Below are 21,918 nucleotides of genomic sequence, written 5' to 3' on the forward strand. Positions count from 1 at the left end.
CATCGAACAAAGGAGTCCTTGGAGCTCTGTATTCAGTCTTCTAGACGTATCAGCCCAGGCCTTATTGCCAGAAATCAGGTGCTACAATTCCTCCCTGACTTCTGTTTATATCTACTTCTTTTAAGAGCAGCATTGAATGGTCAATCATTTTGGAAAATACAAATTCCTTTTCCTGGCCTCTTATATTATCCCAAAGTGAGAGAGCAATTTTAATCACTTCTTACAACTCGTCACTGAGAGTTGTCCAGGCTGCTTTCCACACACTGTAAAATAAATGTACTCTCAATATTTCAAAATATCGAAAAACAAAATCAAGAAGCATGAGTATGTTTCCATGGGATCTGGTTTCACATGAATATTTGTTGAACTGTTTCTTGATGCTAATATGATCATGATACAAATATGCAAAAATATATAAGGAAAGTCAGAGAGTGATTATACCTTAGTAGCACTTTATAACTTCATTTCATTTCTAGGCTTCTGTGATACTGGCTTTAAAAATTATTTTTCACTTCATTATGAACAGCTCAGGAAATTGTTTCATCTTGCTCAGGAAATAATACCCCACCTTTCCTTTTAGGCAATGGATGTAAGTTTTGTTTTTGTCTACATTTGGCAATGATGTAGTGACTAGTAGATTAGTTTCCATTCATTTTATATTCGCATCTGCCACACAAATTTTAATTATTTAATCATTTTTATATTAAGATCCAAACTTAGTGAAGTAATTACTTAATGGCCATACAAGCCTTGGGTTCCCTTGGGGAAAGAAAAATATATCTTTTGTTTCTAAGTGGCATTATGTTCACATATTATGAACTAAGCCAGTAAAGTAGTAAAAAGAAAACTAGATTATGACTGAGGAGACCTGGATTTGAGTTTTGACCTTGCTCTCATTATGGTTTGGGACACCCTTGAAACTTCTTTGAGCCTTATTTTTCATCTGTAAAATGAGATTATTATATTACATTAGTGAAAATCAATTCAGGGATGGAAAAACAAATATCAGAATCAGCTCAGGGCTTTTTCAAACTATATGTGCCCCTGACTCTCACTCTAGATTCTAATTTGCCCTCTTTGGAGATCATACATGAACCGTTCAAACTACCATCTACAAGGCATTATTATAGATAGATATGGAAAAACTTACAGAGAAGGGTAAATGTATAATTGCAAGCAAGTAAATGATAACTATCCTTGAAAATTATTTCAAACATTTAAAAAAGTCAGTTGTTCTACAAGGAAGCAATTTGCTCTAAGTCATATATATTCTGGGCTCAGAAGTTTTCTTACCAGAACAACAACTTTTAGAACTTAAATCTAACTGAAGCAAAAAGCATGGCACAATTTTAAAGAGGATTTGATTCAGATGATCACCAAAAGGCTCCTGCAAGGGGTACCCTCCTACCCACCTTAATAAAGTTTAAAGACCATTCTGCTGTGACTCCATTTGGTTCCCACTACATTAGAGTAAGGTAACACAAGTTCTTCTTTTAGCAAATATGACATACACAGTCTCATGTAATAAAAGAGGGAATCCAATGGAAATACAAAGCATATATGTTTTATGTTAGTTCTATGTATTTTTATTAGGCTTCTTATAGGATTTTTTTTTTTTAACCCTGATTTTTTTATGAGCCAGCACTGGTTTTCATGGTTGAAGTTTGTCCTTCCTCTTTTTCACTGTCCTCCCATTCCTGCAGTTTCAAATATTTTTTAAATTGCAAATTTCTGCCCCTCTGTACTTGAAAAGAATCTGCATTAGTTAATTAGCATAACTCTTGGCATTGCCCAAATCCAGTTAGTCCCATTAGAACAATTGTGCTTCCTGTATTACTCTTCCAGCGTTATTAAAAAATAATGAGTGCACCTTTTCCATTGAGGTACTCATTGTAAAGTATATGCTTCTTGCAGTAGTATTACAAGGGATTTTACACTTCCAAGTAGGTTTAAAATAAAAAGAATATGACCTACAACCTAGATAATAAGGTTTCTTTTTTCTCGTTAGATGTTATTTCACACTAATTCATAGTCCTAGGGGAAAAAAATGAGCATGCTTTTATTTTATCTGTAAAAGAAATGAAGCAAGTGGGATGTGTTTGTGTACACATGTGTACACATATTCATATGCATATAAATATGTAGATTTGTGCTTATTTATCCCCCGATCATAGCCAAGACCTCTATACCCATCCCTGACCCACAAGAAAATAAAACCTAGATATAGTTAGGTTTAGTTTATATGCATACATACATATATACACACATGTACATACACACATAAGGTATTTCATTTGATTCATGTTTAAATTCATAGGCAAAAATTAGTAATATTTGTGAACTATATGAAAAGAAAAGGAACTTGACATTTTCACACTTTTCATCATCTTGCCAAGTCATCTTTATGTATTTTACCCAGGTCATGAAAATACCCAAAATGCTTCCAGAATTAACCTGTATGCTACCTCCTTAGGTAAAGCTCGTTCTCGCAAGCCTCTCCAGCTGGTGGTTGGCACGCTGACACCAAGCTCAGTCTTCCTGTCCTGGGGTTTCCTCATCAACCCACACCATGACTGGACATTGCCAAGTCACTGTCCCAATGACAGGTAAGTCACCCTAATGGAAGATTTTGCTTTTCATCTGAAAACTAGCACTTGCTTTTAACAGTATCTGTACATACTTCAGAAGAATGTATAAATATGAGGACCATTAGCATTTACTTATCACCTAGATATGTGAGGGTGGAAAAGATGTGTAAGTCAGGAGCGCTACCCTTGAGAGAGTTATCATCCACCTGAATAGAAAACACATGCAAGTTTTTTCCTCCTGATAACCTACAAGGGAGAAGGCACCAAATAGCAATGAGCGTAATCATTGAGAAGTGTGATAAACGCTCAAAGGAGGGAATGAAGGCAGTTAGAAACGACTATTAAAAGTTGGAGAGTTTGGACCAACCCCGTGGCGCACTCGGGAGAGTGTGGCGCTGGGAGCACAGTAGCGCTCTGGCCGCGGGTTCGGATTCTATATAGGGATGGCCGGTGCGCTCACTGGCTGAGCGTGGTACGGCCGGTCACAAAAAATAAAAATAAAATAAATAAATAAATAAAAGTTGGACAGTTTATTGGAAATGGATGGATCTTTGATCTGACAATTGAAGAAGTGCTTGAAGCAGTAGTTCTCAAAGTGTGGTCTCCAGACCAAGCAGCATTACCACTACTGGGGAAATTGTCAACAATGCAAATTCTCAGGTTCCCCTCCAGACTTACTGAACCAGAAACTCTGAGGGTGGGGCCCAACTATGTGTGTTTTAATAAGCCTTCCAGGTGATTCTGATGCCTGCTGAAGTTTGAAAATCACTGGCTTAGAAAACTGGAGAGACAAACTAGGAGAGATTAGATGGAGGAAAAGCACAGAGTTGGAGATGAAGCTACTGTCTTCATTGTCAGAACAAATAAGAAAAATCTAAGTATATTTTTTAATTACTGCCATTCATTTATCTACCCAACATATGTATTTGACACCATCTATGTGCTAGGCACTGTGCCAAATGCAGAGCCGTGATTCTTAATTGGTTATGAAATGGTATTTGCTTATCATAAATATTTAATACATTAGCTTCAAAATTCAGAAATTTGCATCTGGACAAGCATTCAAAATTTTCAAACTTTCAACCAAGACATTTTATCTTAAAGGGTTTTTAAAAATCTTAAATACACTTACAGTGATTTTTAAATTTTAGAAGTTTTTTCATTAGCTTTTTTGATTAAAAACCACTTTAAGGTATAATTTAAATACAGTAAAATGCACAGGTCTTAAGTGTATAGTTTGAGGTATGACAAATGCATATAACCATGCATCCTATACCCATCAAGAAATGAAACATATTTATCACCCCAGAGAGTATCTTCCTCAAGAAGCAACCACTGATTGATTTCTATTACCACGGAATAGCTTTGCCTCCTCTGGAATTCCGCATAAATTGACTTCCACGTAGTGTAGAGTATTTTTGTCTGCCTTTTCTCATTCAGTATGTTTTTCAGATGCATTTATGGCATTGCATTTATCAATAGTTCCTTCCTTTTTTATTCCTGAGTAGTATTCTAGTGTGTGACTGTTCTAGAGTTTGTTCATCCATTCTCCTGCTGAGGGGCACCTGAATTGTGTTAGTTTTGGGGTTTTATGAATATAGATTTTATAAACATGTTTGTGTGTTTTGTGAACATATGTTTTAATTTCTCTTAGATAAATACCTAGAAATAGAATTGCTGGGTTGCGGGGAAGATGTATTTTTAACTATTTTTTGCCTAACATTTTCATCTACATTCCCACAAGCAATGTATGAGAATTCTGGTCGCTCCACATACTCACCAGTATTTTGTGTTGTCAGCATTTTTCATTTTAGCTATTCTAGTGAAGTGGTATCTCGTTACAGTTTTAATATGTATTTCCCCTGCACTAGCAATATTGAGCACTTTTTAATGTACTTTTTGGCCATGTGTATTTTTTTGTATTGTTTTATTTTTATTTGTCTTTGTTGAACTACCTTTAAAAAGACTTTTAAAAATGTTTATGTTATCAAAAGTACTTTTTGTGTGATTTTGATTAGAAAATCTAGAATAAAAGAGAAAAAAATCAAATTTTCCCTCATATGTCCATGGTTCTCAAGGGAAAAATACTTGGAAAAAGGCATGAAGAAGATATTTCCAAACCCCAAATATTTGAAAAATGATTTTGAGATGTTTCAAAGAATCTGAAGTATTCCTTATTTCACCCATCACTAAACCCATGACTTATTTCGTTTGGAAAATGGGCTCTTGAAAGAACATGCCTTTTTGTGATAACTGCAGTTTCTAGTGGATTGGTCCAAGATGTCAATGCTGAGAAAACAAACATACAGGGACTGCATTTTTTTTAATTCTCTTATGATGAGGATAATGAAGAAAAAGAAAAAGAGAAAGAGAATGAGGGACAGAGGAAGGAAGAGGAAAGAAAGGAAGGACATTTGGTAGACTTATAGCAAAATGCAACCTAATTTTAATGGTTGCTCAACTTGCTTGATAAATTCATGAGACTATTTGTTTCAACAGGCCCAGTAACTTGGCAACTCATATAGCATAATTTGGATATAATTTTCTTTCCTGCCCTCGAACCTTTCTTTCAGTTTTACTTGGCCCTACTGACCCTTCCACATGAAAAAATTTATCCAATGACTGATTCTAATTGATAGATGTGGCCATGGCTTGCGAGCACAAGGAGATAATGAAGGCAGGCACAGATGACCTAGTGGAAGCAGGATTCTAACCCAGGCAGTTGACTCTAAGGCCCAAGCTACTCAGACCACACGTGGAGCTCAACCTCACCCCCTTGCACACACACCCTGGTTCCACTTTTCTCATCAAACAGATGGAATCATGCATTTCAAATCACGATATTCAAAATTGATAGTCCCACTTTGAACAAAGTGTTTTAAAAGACTCAATAATAACATGTCAAGGTGCTTGTGTACTTTCAAACCTGGGTTGAGTGGGAGAATCAAATGGGGAACTGTTAGGACATGACTTAAAGGGAGGAACTAAACAGTAACAACTATAGAGAAGCATGTGGAGTACTGTACTTGTGGATTTCATTGCCCCATGCCTCCTTTCTCCCTAGTTAACACATTTAATAAAGAGCTGACATTTAAAGTCTTTGCAGTACTTGAGAAAAAATAGCAGTCCTTGTTTAAAAGCTCTGGAAAGCTGTACACATTATAAGCATCCAAATAAATCCACCAGAACTGCAAATGAGCGTAATTAAAATCAGACTTGGAGAAATCTACCATCGTATGTTCAGGCAGATTTTTTTTTTTAAGAATTTAGACTAATCCAGTAGTTTAGAATAAGCAATATAGCTAAAAGGGATGATTACTTCTTGAAAATTGGAAGATTAATTCAGCTGAAGTTTTCCTTTAGAAATATTTCTTACTAAACCACTGGAATCTGAATGCCCCTGTCTTGCTACAGGAACACCAACTGGTGTCATATTAATCCATTGAACTTTAATATTTGGTACCCTCTCTGTAAAGTCTCTGATTAAAATTTAAAAAATAATTTCATATTGGGTTGTACAGCCCCATTTATCCTATGTAAGTACTTTATTGGAGAAGTTTTTATACTTTGGGCTTTCTACATCAAAGTTTTTATGTAGTAAGTTTCTAGTAAGAAAACTCCAGTTTTGTTTTGTTTTAAGCTTGGAAGTTCTATTCCTGTTTGCATAGGGTCTGTATGGGTCTGCCATGTTTTTAAATCCTTCTCTGGGTTCACATTGAAGATTAGATTTACTTCATTTACAGTTTTTACTCTTAATGGGCTTTGAGTGGAAGAATATACACATTTGTCCTCCATCTAGCTGAAGTCAAAAGAAAGCTTTCAAATTGGCCCAGATGAAGAATAAAACATATTTTTAACCAAAATTTATTTCACCCTTAATGGCTTGTTTTTTCCTTCCCGTGTTTCCAACTTGTTAAAGCTTTCAAGATTGCTTTAGCTCTCTCCTTTGCCAGCTTATTAAAGCTTTATGATTTGTTTAGAAATCATTTTCATATTTCCTAACACTTTCATATTGTCTTTCTCGATCTTTAACGTACAATGAGGGCTCTCCCTTTTGGCCAGTCCAGGGCAAGCTATTGCCTCCTCCCCTCCCCACCCTGCCCCCACCCCCACCCCCAACCACGTTTTTAAGAAAGGGGTATTTTCAAGGTCCGTGAATTCTCACTTGATTGAGCCAGTCCTTTGTTACCCATCTGTCTTGCTGCAGGTAAATTCTGATGTGAATTTTAAGCCCTGTAAGGGCAGGAGCCATGTGTATCCTGCCCAGCATTATTGCCAAGGCCAGTACTACCTTAAACTCGACATGACAAAACTGAAATCATTCTTTTCCTCTTGAAAAATCACCTCACTTATCTTTTTACTACTTTCTGAAGTAGCACAATTGTTCCATTCACCCTGATTTGAAACTTTATTCATTTTTTACTTTTCCTCTCCTGTGACTTGTGAAGGGCCCAAGTGACAGATTTTGCGTTTGAGCAGTATCCGTACTCTATCTTCTACTTTTCCATTTCCACACTAACGATTCCAATCCAAGCACCCCTCACCCTGCCCTGGATCCTGGCAACGGCTTCCTGGCTATATTCCCTGGCTCTGTTCCCTACCCCTATCCATCTGGCTCCCACAGTAGTGAGGAAATGGACCAGCCACCATCAGCTCTCTCCTTCTTTATCCCAGATCGATCTTCAGCTCTACTCTCTTCTCTTCTCTTCTCTCTGAGGACACATTTCCAACTTCACACAGTGCACATGATCCCGTCCTGCCCCATGTCCTCTAAGCCTTTGCTTCTCCGGTGATCTCCCGTCTCTTACTTTTGCCCCTTCACTGCCATTGGCACCGTTTCCTGCTGGCAAACATGCTCAAGATTCCCCTAAACAAAAACGAAACCATCTGTTGATCTTGTTATATTTTCTAAGCCACCTTGAAATCTCTTAATCCCCAAACTTTTCAGGGTTATCTATTCTTATGTTCTTGATTTCTACATGACCCACAGTCCTTACTCCTTTTCACTGGCTTTCATCCCCTTTCTACCGTTCCACTGAAACTTCTCTTCGTGGTCACCAATGGTCAATGAATTGCTAAATCCAGTAGAGTTTTCTTAGTTCTTATCCCTCTTAACCTCTGTGTGGAATTGTTGGCCATCCCCTCATCCTTGAACTCTTTCATTCGTTGACATTTTTATTTAGGCTTTCCTCTTGCCCCTCTAACCCTTTCTCTTCTCCTTTGCTTGCTTCTTATTCTACCTCCTAAATGTGGAGTGGTGCTCCGTCCTTGGATCTGTTACCTACGCATCCTCCGTATCTCATCAATATCTTGTCTTTAACTATCACCTCTAAGTTGAAGAGTGCTTCTTAAACTTTGTGCATAAAATCATGTGGGGGACTCTGCTAAACTGTATGTTCTGATTCAGCAGGCCTGAGGAAGAGCCTAAGATTCTGCATTTTTTAAAAAAGCTCCCAGGAATTGCTTTTGTTGCTGTTCTACAGAGAACAGGAGGAGTAGCGAGTATGGAAATAACGTCCAAGGCTGAACCTCTGACCTGGGCTCGTTCCCAAAATTCTAAGACTGTATTTTTAGTTGTCCATGGAAGAATTTCATTAGAATAGCCAGGTAACAGTGATCAGCACCTCAAACTCAAACTAAATTCATATTTTCCACACTGTTAAAAGAACTTTTTTTCCATCACTTTGCCCTATTCTCATGTTTGAAAACTCAGTTTTAGTTTTTATTTTCACTTTTTCTTGGTGCCATATCTGGTCTCATTATTTCTTTGACAGAAATATAACTTTGATCTGTTTCTTTTTTTTTTTTTTTCCCCATTCTGTTTCTTCCATGATTCATTTTCTTGTTATCTCATATCCAGACTAAACTTCATTAACTGAGATTCCTCCCTTTGGTTTCTAATTCTTCCACCGCTGATAAATCTAGCTTCCTTCGTTACTGCTCAACTCTGTTCACCTGCTGAAGAACCTCCACCAACTCCCTACTGCCTGGTAAAAGAAATCATAAAACCTCTCAAAGAATATATTTCAAAGGATTTCCAAGTCATGCTCCTGAAGTGAGGTATAAATACGTCTTATTCCACTTTTCCTAGACCTGGGTGGGATCTCCTGATTTAAATCACACCACTGGGGTGGGATTTAAAATGCAGCCCATCCATTTTCAAGTTCAGGTTGGAGAGTGCCACGCCAGCCCACCCTCTGCACTCCTTGCTTTCCGTCCTGCCGTCTTCAGCCATACACATACGCCTATCTGTCTCCTTCACTATCTTGTCAGCTCATTCTTGAAGCTCTGTACAGCGTTCGATTCATCTTCCATCTTACACAGAACCTAGCTTTTTGTTTTTCAATAAAAGATCTCAACAAATGTGGAAATGAATAAGCTAGTGGAATGTCAAGAAGAGGCCTTAAAAATCATCCAGCCAGTCCCTTCAGCCCTTGAACCTCCTCTGCAACGTCTGCCATCCAGAGTCCACAGTGAGCCTCTCCAGGGATGGCAACGTAACTTGAATGTTGAAGATTCAAATTCTGGTCACGCAGATGTGAGTTCAAAACTCTGCTCTATTTAATAGCTGAGCGACCTTGGATAGGTTACTTAAATGCTGTAAGACTTGGTTTTATCATCTTGGGGGTATCAATAGTAATATCTCATAGGGCTGTCAGAATTAAATTAGATAACACGTGTGAAATGGTTAACACAGTGTCTGACATGCAGTGAGCATCCAACAAATGGTATGATGTTTGTTGCTAGTCTTCTTGTTGCTTGTGATAGTATTTACTTTATATTATTTTATAATTGCGACTTCAGGCAACACATTCCATTTCAGCTAGCACTAAAATCACTAGGTATTTCTTTCTTTTGTTGAACTTAAGTCAGCCAGCAGTGGGTGATTAAATAAAAAAAGAAGATCTTGAAATAGTTGACCTGTTTGAAAATTATCAAAGGAGTCCAAAGATAATAAGGACCTGAACTAGCTCTCAAGTGTTACTTAGGAATAGAGAAGAGACAAAAACAAGAGAAAACACATAGGAAAACATACCTGGATTTGACAACTGATAGGACATGAAGGGAAAAGAGACTCTGAAGCCAACAGAAATGGGAACCACAAGAGAAACAGATTTGGGAAAGAAGGATGAGGAGTGTATTTTAAGATAGTTATGAAATTCACAGAACATTAAATCATAGTATTTGATCATAAGAAGGCTTTTCTATAAAGAACAGCCACCAGATTGCAAAAAGATTTAGGCATTTGGGATGGTAAGAAAGTGGGAGAAAGTAGATTATTCTTAAGAAATTTTGTTTTTAAAGATAGTGACAAGAGTAAGAGGAGAGTATTAGTTTTATTTTTGTTTTTTAGAATGAAAAATATTTCAACAGCATTTAGACTCAGGATAAAGTCCTTGAAGAATCAAGAGAAAGGTTGGAAAGCTGATGGAATAAGAAAATGGAATAAAATTACCAAGATGCTTATTTTGGGGAAGAGATAGGGGCAAGGAGAGAGTGAAGGGGAAGTGAGACACTTGGAGAGGAGCGGGATGAGGGCAGAATTTATATCAGCTGTTACAGTCTCAGTAAAGCAAGAACATTGGTGACAGGGGTGTCAGGAAGTGTCCTTTGATGTGATCGATGTGAACAATGTGTGGAATAGATGTTCTAGGAAATGTAATAGTAATTAATCACACTGAAATAAGAACATTGCTGAAAAAATATAGAAGCCCAAAAGATGGCTATCCACATACATCAAGCCAGGGTACTTTGTGAAGGGCTAAAGTTATTTTGGTGTTCTTAAATTTCTCTGCTTGGTATAATTCATTGCCAGTTACATCATAAATTTAGTTTGTGGGGTTGGTAACTCTGTCTCAGGTACTTTGGTAGAACAGGATATCTGATTGCTGGAGTAAATTTCTAGAAACAGAAAGGATCTCAAAAATTGTCTAGTCTTATCCCCACTTCTGAGAAAATTGATGCATAAGTGGGTAAAGAGACTCCCTGAAGGTCATGCTACTGGTTTGCAGGTGACTAGTTTCCAAGTCAAGTCACTAGCTGCCTTTTCCATTACATTTTGAGGAGCTATGAAATTTTTAAAGTTATAGTAACAGTTTATTGTCAGCATTGAGACTATTTGGGAGGTCCAAGCACAGAATGCCAGTTGAACCAAACACTATCTTCAACAGTTTCTAACCCCTTAATTAGGATATAAGATGACCATTTTTATTAAAATCCAAATTACTGAAACTAGGCTTTCCAAAGTCTGGTCTGTTGACATTCACAGGCTGCTACCTGCATTTTTAATAGACCGTTGCCCTTCTGTGCACTTGTGCTCAAATCATTCCTGAAAGAGGTGCAACTAACGTTTGATCCTGATTGTCCTCAGACATAATGAGAAGACTGTGACTGTATGTTATAGTAAATACATAATAAAACAAAAAATAAAAAGCCTTAAATAATGCTAAATGTTGATTCTTTTTAACTTTCTTCCATTCTGGGTCATTTCATCTGTCTCTTTCCATCTCCTTTTGCCAAGTGCCGCAGTAGAAAGAGTCCAATGCAGTACAAAAGGTATTAGATTAGGAGTCAGAAAATAACATTTGCCTGGCTCTGTCACTGAATATCAGAGCTTAGGCACTTGTCATCTCTTTTTCATCTATAATAATTCTTGTTCTGCTCACAGTTTACTGTATGGATAAACTGAAATAATGAAAATCTTAAGCCCTCTGCAAATGTACAATGTAGATCTTTATTGTATTTTGCTTCAGTTTGCATTGGCTCTAAAGCAATGGTGCTTTTCAGAAGTGAAGCCTTATGCAATGCCTCATTGCAAAATACAATTGTAGACCTAATGACTTAAATCAGTATAAGTATTTTTTGATGACTGAGTCATTGCCATTTAGAGCAATAATATTCTAATTTAAAAATGACCCTGTGAGGACCTAAGTATTCACTCTATTCATTCCAAAAATATTTGTCAAGATTACTGTGGTAGTAGTTAGGTTTGGTTAGGTTATAAAACACTGTTTATTACCATAAGGCCTATATTGTTCTTTAAAACCAAGGAAAATTAACTTCACTTCTGTAAGTATAGCTAAGTGGTCTCCTTTGCTCTCTCATTACAATTTAGAACTTGCCTACATTATACAAGTATGTTGACAGGAATAAACCTGACTGAAGCAAAGGAGAAGGGCAAGCTGCCTCCTATACCTTTATTTTTCCTAACAAACTTGATATGAGTGAGGGTATTTCAAATGCTTTCTGATCAAAATAGAAAAAATTTACAGGATGGTATTTCTTTTTTCTTTTCTTTCTTTATTTATTTTTTATTGTAACAGTTGAACGTACATATCTGTGGTGTACAGAGTTGAATATCAATACTCATGAGCATATGTGATGCTCAAATCAGAATAATTATTATATTCAATAATATACACTGTCATTGCTATTCATGGCCCTTTACCAATTCCTCACTCCTCTCTCCCTTCCTTCTTCAAGTAACTTCAGTTCTCCTTTTGAAGGTTCAATGTATTATTGTGAATGTTGTATCTTTCTTTCTTTCTTTTATTTATATGTGTATTATTTTATGAGTGAGAACATACAGTATTTCTCTTTCTATGCCTGGATTATTTCATTTAATATGATTTTCTCTACGTTCATCCATGTTTCTGTGAATGACAATATTTCGTTCTTTTTATGGCACAGTAATATTCCATTGTTTATATATACCACATTTTCCTTATCCAGTCTTCTGATGATGGACATTTAGGTTGGTTCCAACTCTTGGCTATTGTAAATAGAGCTGTGGTGAACATGGGGGTGCAGGTATCTCTTCAACCTGATGCTTTCCATTCCTTTGGGTATATACCCAGTAGTGGAATTTCTGGATTGTACGGCAGTTCTATCTGAAGTTATTTAAGGACTCTCCATACTGTTTTCCATAATGGCTGCACCAAGTTACAATCCCACCAACAATGTAGGAGGGTTCCCTTTTCTCCACATCCTTTGCAGCATTTGTTATTTTCTGTCTTTTTGATGATAGCCTGTCTAACTGGGGTGAGATGTTATCTTAATGTGGTTTTGATTTGCATTTCCTTGATGCTGAGTGATGTAAAGCATTTTTTCATGTGTCTCTTGGCCATGTGTATGTCTTTCTTTGAGAAATGCCTATTCAGTTCCTTTGCCCATTTTTAAATTAGGTTGTTTTTTTACTGTTAAGTTGTTTGAGTTCCTTGTATATTCTGGATATTAATCATTTGTCAGATGCATAGTTTGCAAGTATTATCTCCCACGCAGTAGGTTGCATTTTTGCTCTGTTAATTGTTTCTTTTGTCGTGCAGAAGCTTTGTGGTTTAGTTTGATATAATCCCATTTGCTTATTTTTCCTTTTGTTGCCTGTGCTTTGGGGTCATGTTCATAAAGTCTTTGCCCTGTCCTACTTCCTGAAGTGTTTCCCTTGTGTTTTCTTTTAGGAGTTTTATAGTTTCAGGTCTTATATTTAAGCCTTTAATCCATTTTGGGTTGATTTTGGTATATTGTGAGAGGTACAGGTCTAGTTTCATTCTTCTATGTATGGATGTCCAGTTTTCCTAGCACCATTTATTGAAGGGGCAGTCTTTTTCCCAATGTATGTTCTTGGTACCTTTGTCAAAGATAAGTTGGCTTTAGGTTTGTGGGTTGATTTCTGGGTTCTCTATTCTGTTCTATTGGTTTGTCTGTTTTTATGCCAGTATCATGCTGTTTTAGTTACCATATCTTTGTAGTATAGTTAGCTCAAAGTCAGGTAGTGTTATGCCTCCAGCTTTTTTTTTTTTTTTTTTTTTTTTTCTGAAGATTGTTTTGGCTATTTTGGATCTTTTGTTGTTCCATGTAAATGTAAGAATTGTTTTTTTCTATTTCTGTGAAGAATGTCATTGGTATTTTGATGGGAATTGCATTGAATCTGTAGATCACTTTGGGTAGTATGGACATTTTCACAATGTTAATTCTTCCAATCCAGGGCCAAGGAACATCTTTCCATTTTTTTGTGTCCTCTTTAATTTTCAAAATATCTAAATGAAAATTGATAAAATGCCAGAAGTAACATAATACATTTAAATAACAACTCTAAATGTAAATGGATTTAATTCCCCACTCAAAAGACACAGACTGGATGATTGGATTAAAAGCTAGACCCTACTATATGCTGTTTACAAGAGACTCACCTCACCTGTAAAGACACTCACAGACTAAGAGTAAAGGGATGGAAAAAGATATACCATGCACATGGAAATCAAAAATGAGCAGGAGTAGTTATTCTTATATCAGATAAAATAGACTTTAAACCAAAAACTATAAGAAGAGATGAAGAAGGCTACTATATAATGATAAAGGGATCAATCCAGCAAGAAGACATAATAATCATACATATGCTCTCAACATTAGAACACCCAGATATATAAAGCAGACACTATTAGTCTTAAGGAAAGAGATAGACCCCAATACGATAATAGTAGGTGACCTAAACACCCCTCTCTCAATATTGGACAGATCATCTAGACAACAAATCAATAGAGAAACACAGGATTTAAACCATACTTTAGACCAATTGGACTTGGCAGGTAGGTACAGAACATTTCCTCCAACTACAGAATATACATACTTCTCACCAGTTCATGGAACATTTCCAGTATTGACCACATGCTAGGTCACAAATCAAGTCTCAACAAATTTTAAATAATTTAAATCATTTCAAGTATCTTTTCAGACCACAATGAATTAAAACTAGAAATCAACAACAATCAAAACTCTGGAAACTATGAAAACATCAAAATTAAACAACATACTCCTGAATGATATATGGGTTCAAAAAGAAATTAAACAGGAAATTTTAAAAATTCTCAAAACTAATCAATTTATGAAACAACATACTAAAACATGTGGGATGCTGCAAAAGCAGTTCTAAGAAGGAAGTTTTTTTGCATTAAATGCTTACATCAAAAGAATAGAAAGACTTCAAATTAACAACCTAACAATACACCTCGGAGAATTAGAAACAAGAACGATACAATCCCAAATGTAGATGAAAAGAAATAATTAAGACTAGAGCAGAACTAAGTGATATAGGAATCCCAAAAAACATTACAAAAGATCAATCAAACAAAAAGTTGTTTTTTTCAAAAAGATAAACAAAATTGACAAACCATTAGCCAGACTAACTAAAAAAAGGAGAGAGAAGACCCAAATAAAAATTAGAGATGAAAAGGGAGACATAACAACCAATACCACAGAAATACAAAGATTCATTAGAGACTATTATGAACAATTATATGCCAACAAATTTGAAAATCTGTAGGAAATGGATAAATTTCTGGACACATACAAACTACCAGGACTAAACCCAGAAGAAATAGAAAACCTGAACAGACCAGTAACAACCAAGAGATTGAAGTAGTAATCAGCAGTCTTCCAACAAAGAAAAGCCCAGGATCAGGTGGCTTTACTGCTGAATTCTACCAAACATTTAAAGAAGAATTAATACCAATTGTCTTCAAAGTATTCCAGAAAATTGAAACAGAGGCCATTTTCCCAGACTTGCTTCATAGAGTATCAGCCTGATAACAAAGCCAGACAAAGATACAACAAAAAAAGAAAACTACAGGCCAATATCCTTGATGAACATAGATGTAAAAATCCTCAACAAAATATTAGCAAACAGAATACAGAAACACATCAAAAAAATTATACACCACGATCATGTGGGATTCATCCCAGGGAAGCAAGGATGGTTCAAAATATGAAAAACAATAAATGAGATAAACCACACCAACAAAATCAAGAACAAAAACCATATGATTATCTCAATAGACACAGAAAAAAACATTTGACAAATTCAACACCCCTTCATGATAAAGACGCTCAGTAAATTAGATATAGAAGGAAAGTATCTCAATATAATAAAAGCCATATATGGCAAAACCTCTGCCAATATCATCCTGAATGGGGAAAAGTTGAAAGCTTTTCCCTTGAGAATGGGAATGAGACAAGAATGCCCACTGTCACCACTCCTGTTCAACATAGTACTGGAAGTACTAGTCAGAGCAATCAGGCAAGAGAAAGAAATAAAGGGCATCCAGATTGGAAAAGATGAAGTCAAATTGTTCCTGTTGGCAAATAGCGTGATCCTATATATAGAACAGCCCAAAATCTCTCCAAAAACCTCTGAGTTGATAAACAATTTTAATAAAGTTGCAGCATACAAAATCAACATGCAAAAATTGGTAGCATTTTAATATTCCAACAGCAAACTAGCAGAAAAAGAAATCAAGAAAGCAAGCCCATTTACAGTAGTCACACACACACACAAAAAAAAACCCTAGGAATCAATTTAACCAAGGAGGTAAAAGATCTCTACAACAAGAACTACAAATCGCTGTCAGATTTTCTCAACATGTGGTTTAATTTTTTGTTTTTTTTCCCCCAAAGAATGGAATATTTCTGTCCCATTTTATTCATAGGAAGATGATGTGAAATCAAGTTGATTGGAAAGCCTTGAGTCTGGCCTTTGGTAGTTCTGTTAGAAAAAGGGCCCCTGGATCATGCAAGTAATTAAGTCCTCAGAACTGTATCTACTAGAGATGCAAAATCGTGGTAGGCCATCTGTTCTGATTAGAGCTTCTCAGTATTTCTCTAAAGTCCTGGAAGAGCCAGGGTAGGGAAAAAGCAACAATAAAAATTCCATGCAGCATACTTGTCAAGAAATGCATTTCATAAATTAGTTTTGATATTTTGACTCCCAAGACACAAACGACTTCTATTACATTCTACTGCAATTCTATAATATTCATCCCCAGTAGCAGTTAGTGTTTTGGCTGAACAGTCTTCTTCACTTATTCTGTTTTCTGCTACTTGGGAATGGGGAATTGGAACCCTGAGACAAAGCTTTTTCTTTTTTGCTTTTCCCAGAAAGAAGCAAGCTAACAATGACTGCAAGCATTTCAGTGGTTTGTAAATAGTAAGAAGTAAGGCTGAATATACAAATGCATCTCCTCTCTCTGTGCTTGTTAAACTATAACCCCTTGCTGACTGCATGGGCATGCAGCCATGCACAAGGCCCTCCACGTAGAAGGGCCAAAGCTTGGTTTAATGCTCTGCGGTTGCTGTCTTAAAATTCTTAGTAACTTTTGAACAAGGGGTCCATGTTTTCATTTTGCACTGAGCCCTGCAAATTATGTAGCCAGTACTGGCCCTCATTTCCAGAGATTCTGGGTAATTGTTTTTGTATCACCAAGAATTTGTGCCTAGTACCTACAGGGTGCCCAATAAGTGTTTTTAGCATAAACAAATGAGTGACTTTTCAAAGCTTTACATAAAAGCAATTAACACAAATCTTAGTCCATTTAATTTTGCTGGTGTGGGGAGTGAGGGAGAGGTACCAAATTCTTGAGAAAAAATTTAAGATATAAGAAAATAGCACACTAAATTCCTATGTTTCCATCACTATACATGGCAGCTATTATTCTATTTACTTAGAATGTTTACTTATAAATAAAAGGCAAATAGAGTTTAACTACCTCTTGACCCCACCTCTAATCCCATTTACATCCCCACCCCATTGAGAGCCAAAGCACTATCATAATTGTTGTATTCTTCCAGTATTTGTTATCCCTTTACAATGCCAGGAATAACATATGGTAATATATTTTGTGTGAGTGTTTTAATGTTTATGTAAATGATATTAAACTACATGCATCATTCTGCAATTTGCTATTTTCTTTCAATATTTTGTTTGTGAAATCTTTCCAAGTTGATACATGTCATTCTAGTTCACTCATTCTCATTACTGTATATAGTGGTAATGAAACCCCCTTTCTTTTTTTTTTTTTCCTTTTTGTCTTTTTTACTGACCGGTAAAGGGATCGCAACCCTCGGGGTCGCGCCCGTAATGGGGACCGGCAACGGGATCGCAACCCTTGGTGTTGCGCCCGCACCGTGCTCAGCCAGTGAGTGGGAACCGAACCCTCCACATGGGATCCAAACCCTCGGTGGGAGCGCCGCCACGCTCCCAAGCGGCGCACTCTCCAGTGCGCCACTGGGCCGGCCCCAAACCCCTTTTCTTAATCTGCTGTCACGCTTAGTGAGGCTGTTAAAAGTAGAGCCAGAGGAGTCTGTCTTTGTAATTCTGGTCTGCCACTGCCACTGGTAAAAGTCACTAGCTAGGTGATAATGGGCAAGTTAAGTAATTGTTCTGAAAATCAGTTTTCACATCTGTAAAATGGGATTAATAATTTCTACCACTTAAAGTGTTTTTGTGACAATTAAATGAGATGCCATAAGTAAATCTAGCGTGTAGTAAAGGTGCAAAAAATAGTGGTGGGGATTATTTTACTTTGACGTATATAAATCTATTATGAAGCCCTAAGCAAACATGTAACAGTGATGTTGAATTTGCATTAAGTTTTCTCATTGTGTACTTAGCTTGTCTATTAGTCTTGATTCTTTTTTATAACAATAAAGACATTTCACCCTTAAAATGCTATCCTGGATACATGTTAGAATCTCAGGTTCCTCTTTTACAAAATTGAACCATATTACCTCTAACACACCTTCCATGGGATGAAAAGGCTTAAGCTCATACAATTATAAAACTACAATATTAAGTATTTATAAAATTACACCTATGTTCTGCTCTATGCATAATCAGAAAAGAATGAATATCCGATGTTTTCCAACTTTTATTTTGCAAAGTGGCAAATAACAGAACTCACAATTCTGGAATTCTGTCAGACCATACCTGTACTGCTGCACAGACCCCAACATGCAATTAGAAATTAAAAACCTAAGCACACACTGAGTTATTTTTTTCCTGTGGATTTTTAAAAACTCGAAGCAGAACCCGATATTAAGTTTAGTCTTCTAAGTAGATTGACGTCTACGTGAAATACACTCTTCTAAGTAGATTGAAGTCTTTGATGTGTTAGGAAACTTGAAATAACATTCTGAATCTCTCTGTGATTTTAAAGCATCATATTTTGGTTATTCAACAGATTTTATACAATTCGCTACAGAGAAAAGGATAAGGAAAAGAAATGGATTTTTCAACTCTGTCCAGCCACTGAAACGATTGTGGAAAATCTAAAGCCCAATACAGTTTATGAATTTGGGGTGAAAGACAACGTGGAAGGTGGAATTTGGAGTAAGATTTTCAATCACAAGACGATTGTTGGGAGTAAGTACTTGGAACTGTTTGTTTCAATAAGCTTTTTGTAATTTTTTTCTTGTTTTCGTAATTATCCAATTTTCAAATTTTATTCATCATGTAAAATGAAATGAGTTAATTCCTATGCTCTAGTATTTGAGAAAATACAAAAGAGAACAGAATTTATTGAGTATTGATATTTCAGAATCTTATGTTGTAATAAGTGCTTTTTAAAATACATGATAAACTAATATTCGATGTCTCCGTTGATAAGTCATTGGCCATTGTAGTAGTTTAAAATCAGTCCCTGACTATGAACCCCAGCTAGGACCCCCCTAAAATACGTGCAAATGTTTAGAATGAGAAATTGCACCAACAGAAATGGACGTAAAAAGGCTTTTGGGAGCCCTGAGCTTTCTTCTAGTTGTCCCTTCATTCATACTTCATTGGAATCAATGTATAAAATTATATTAATTAAAGTGATATACCCAAGTTAGAGAGAGCATGAGTTGTAGTCATCTTCAAAACAATTAGCTAGAATTGATGTAGGAACAAAAAGGATGAAAATAATGTCATTTTCCCTTACTTTGTCAGGTAGAAAAGTAAATGGGAAAATCCAAAGCACCAATGAACAAGTTCACACAGTGGTATGTACAGTTGATTTTCAAGAATATTTGTTAAAAGCTGTATCTGCATTGTATTTTTACTTAAGGAAATAGTCCTCTGTGAGGTACTGAAAGTGGATTAACTGGATAATTTTAGGGTGATTGGGTAAAGTACTTAATGTATTAGGAATTAGTTTATTTTTCTGAAAACATGGGTGGAAGTATGATTCCAAATCATCTCTAATTTATTTGACATGCTAAAATTTTGAGAATCAACATAATTATCCTAATATTTCAGTGTTCTGGGTTTTTTGAGGTTATGCTTATTGTCTTCTGTTCTGTGGCTTGTTTTTAACATAATGTTTCAAGAGCAAATTCGTACTTGCTCTAGCTACATTGCTACAATTCAAATCCTTCCTCTCTGTTTCTATCACTTTCTACTTAAAAGCACCAACCCTTTTCAAAATGATGGAGCAACTGGTTTGGTTGTAACATGCCCAGCCTCTATTCAGCTAAGTGAATGTTTGTGTATTTTATTTCCCTCCAATCTAGACACCTTTTCTCTCTCACTTGAGCAACTCAGTCCTTTGTGTTCCTTTCCTTCTGCTTTTCCAATTCTGTTCTCAGGAAGCATCATGTCAGTTACATACTGCCTGGTGTAGATGTCAGCCATCGTTATAGCCATTGCAGAGATGTTTACATTTCAGATCACTTACCCAATTTTACAGTGGAGGACATTATGTCACTGAGCAGGTGAAGGAGGCACCTGGGTAAGAAGAGGGGAATTTGGTGCTGTCTTTGGTCCCCGTGTGTGGGAAGTATGCAGCCAGAGAAATAACCTACAGTCAAGTGGACATGCAAATTGTGGGTGCAAATTGGCTCTCCTTAATGTGTGCATGATGTGTGTGGATGGATATTTGTTTATGTCTAATTAAATAGTCTACAGAATATCCCATCAATCTGTAGCCCAGTCTGGAAGACAAGTAGTATATGCCTCATTGGGATTACAAAAAAAAAAAAAAATTATTTTCAGTGACAGAAAATTGGCTTGAATAATATGGAACTGACTGAGAATTAATCCTGTTAAAGGCAAATATTGTTTCTGTGGTTTGAATTGGCAGAAAATTGTGTTCATTGTGGAATTATTACTAAATAATAATTAATAGATTATTGTGATTGCCAGGAAAGTATTTCAATGTACTTCAAATCTTAATACAAGAAAGAGGATTTCAGGTAAATTCGCAGGCCTGGATTTTTTTCTTTTTCTTTTTTGTTTTTGTTTTTTTAGTTTCGTCTTCATGTTTTTCTGTTTTCCTAATTATCTAATATTTAAAGGTTTAGAATGTAAAAATGGGAAAAGAAGCATTAACAAAGTTACCTATAACACAACTACCTATAGGAGCAGTATAAAACCATTTATGGTCTATTGTTAAAACTTCAACACATTTTATTTTTTTGTCTTCTAAGCATGTTTTCATTACAAAAAATAAAATTATACTATATAAGCAATTTTATATCTTGTTTTTACTTAGTCAAAATATGGTATAAACATATTTTATGTCATTAAATGCCCTTCATAAACATAATTTTAACTGCTGCGCATTACATAATCTAAATACACTATCATCTACTTAATCAGTTTCCAATTTGTAGACTTTTAAGTTATGTATATTTGTTTTTTAATTGCGAGTGATGTTATAGTTAACATTTATCATAAATATTTGTTCACATTTCAGATTATTTCCTTAAAATAGATACTTAAAAGGGGAATTAACAGTTTATATTTTTAACATTTTTAAGTCTTCCTAATATGTGTGGTCAAATTATTTTCCAGAAAGGTGTAGCCAATTGTACCAACAATGTATCAAAGTTTATCTATGGTATCCTGATTGTCAACGTTATGTATTTCCATCACTAAATATTTGGCTCGTGTCATAGTTTAAAATGGCTATTTTAACTTCTGCTTCTCTGATTGTTGATAAAGCAGTACTTTCTTTACGTGTTTATTAGCTTGTATTTTCCATTTAATTCACTTCTATTTTCCATTTAATGACCTTTAGGTGCAGTTCTTTGTTTATCGGGCATGTCATGGTTTTTTATTGAGTAGTTTATAGACGTTATAGATTAAAGAACATTGACCCTTTGTGTGTGCTATCATGTAGAAACATTTATATCACATTTGTTATCAATTAATTTTGTTTATGGGAATTTTCGAAAGAGGCAAGTCCTGAAATTGTCTTAAGTAAATTATTAGACTTTTCTATTATCATGTCTTTAATTGCATTTTATTTTACAAAACCCTTCCCTATCCAGAGAGCAGATATTTCCCCTCTTGTTTGTAATTTTATAAATGGTTTGATTTTATAAATAATTAAGTTCTAAACTATGTGGATTTTATTTTGCTGTGGTATGAAGTAAGGCTCTATATGGATTAGGCTACATACTTTTTCCAAACAATTAACCAATGTGCCTAGTACCATGTATCAAATTGTGCCACTCCCTAAGGTCCCTTTGACTTTGACTCTCTTACATCCAATCAATACTGTGTAGGAAAGGTGAAGCT

The 21,918-nt window shown here is 35.8% G+C and overlaps 1 protein-coding gene across 1 annotated transcript in view; it reads left to right on the forward strand.

The window, feature by feature from the left end:
• Positions 1–21,918, forward strand: part of LOC103603700 (target of Nesh-SH3-like) — a gene marked incomplete at both ends in the record, with an annotated part of 140,689 nt that overhangs the window by 24,117 nt on the left and 94,654 nt on the right. The window contains 3 exon segments of the mRNA XM_008588272.1: positions 2,474–2,606; positions 18,599–18,780; positions 19,345–19,397. Of these exon segments, the coding sequence (XP_008586494.1) occupies positions 2,474–2,606; positions 18,599–18,780; positions 19,345–19,397 (368 nt within the window).

This window comes from Galeopterus variegatus, unplaced genomic scaffold, assembly GCF_000696425.1.
Source record: "Galeopterus variegatus unplaced genomic scaffold, G_variegatus-3.0.2 Scaffold4753, whole genome shotgun sequence".
NCBI classification, from domain to species: Eukaryota; Metazoa; Chordata; class Mammalia; order Dermoptera; family Cynocephalidae; genus Galeopterus; species Galeopterus variegatus.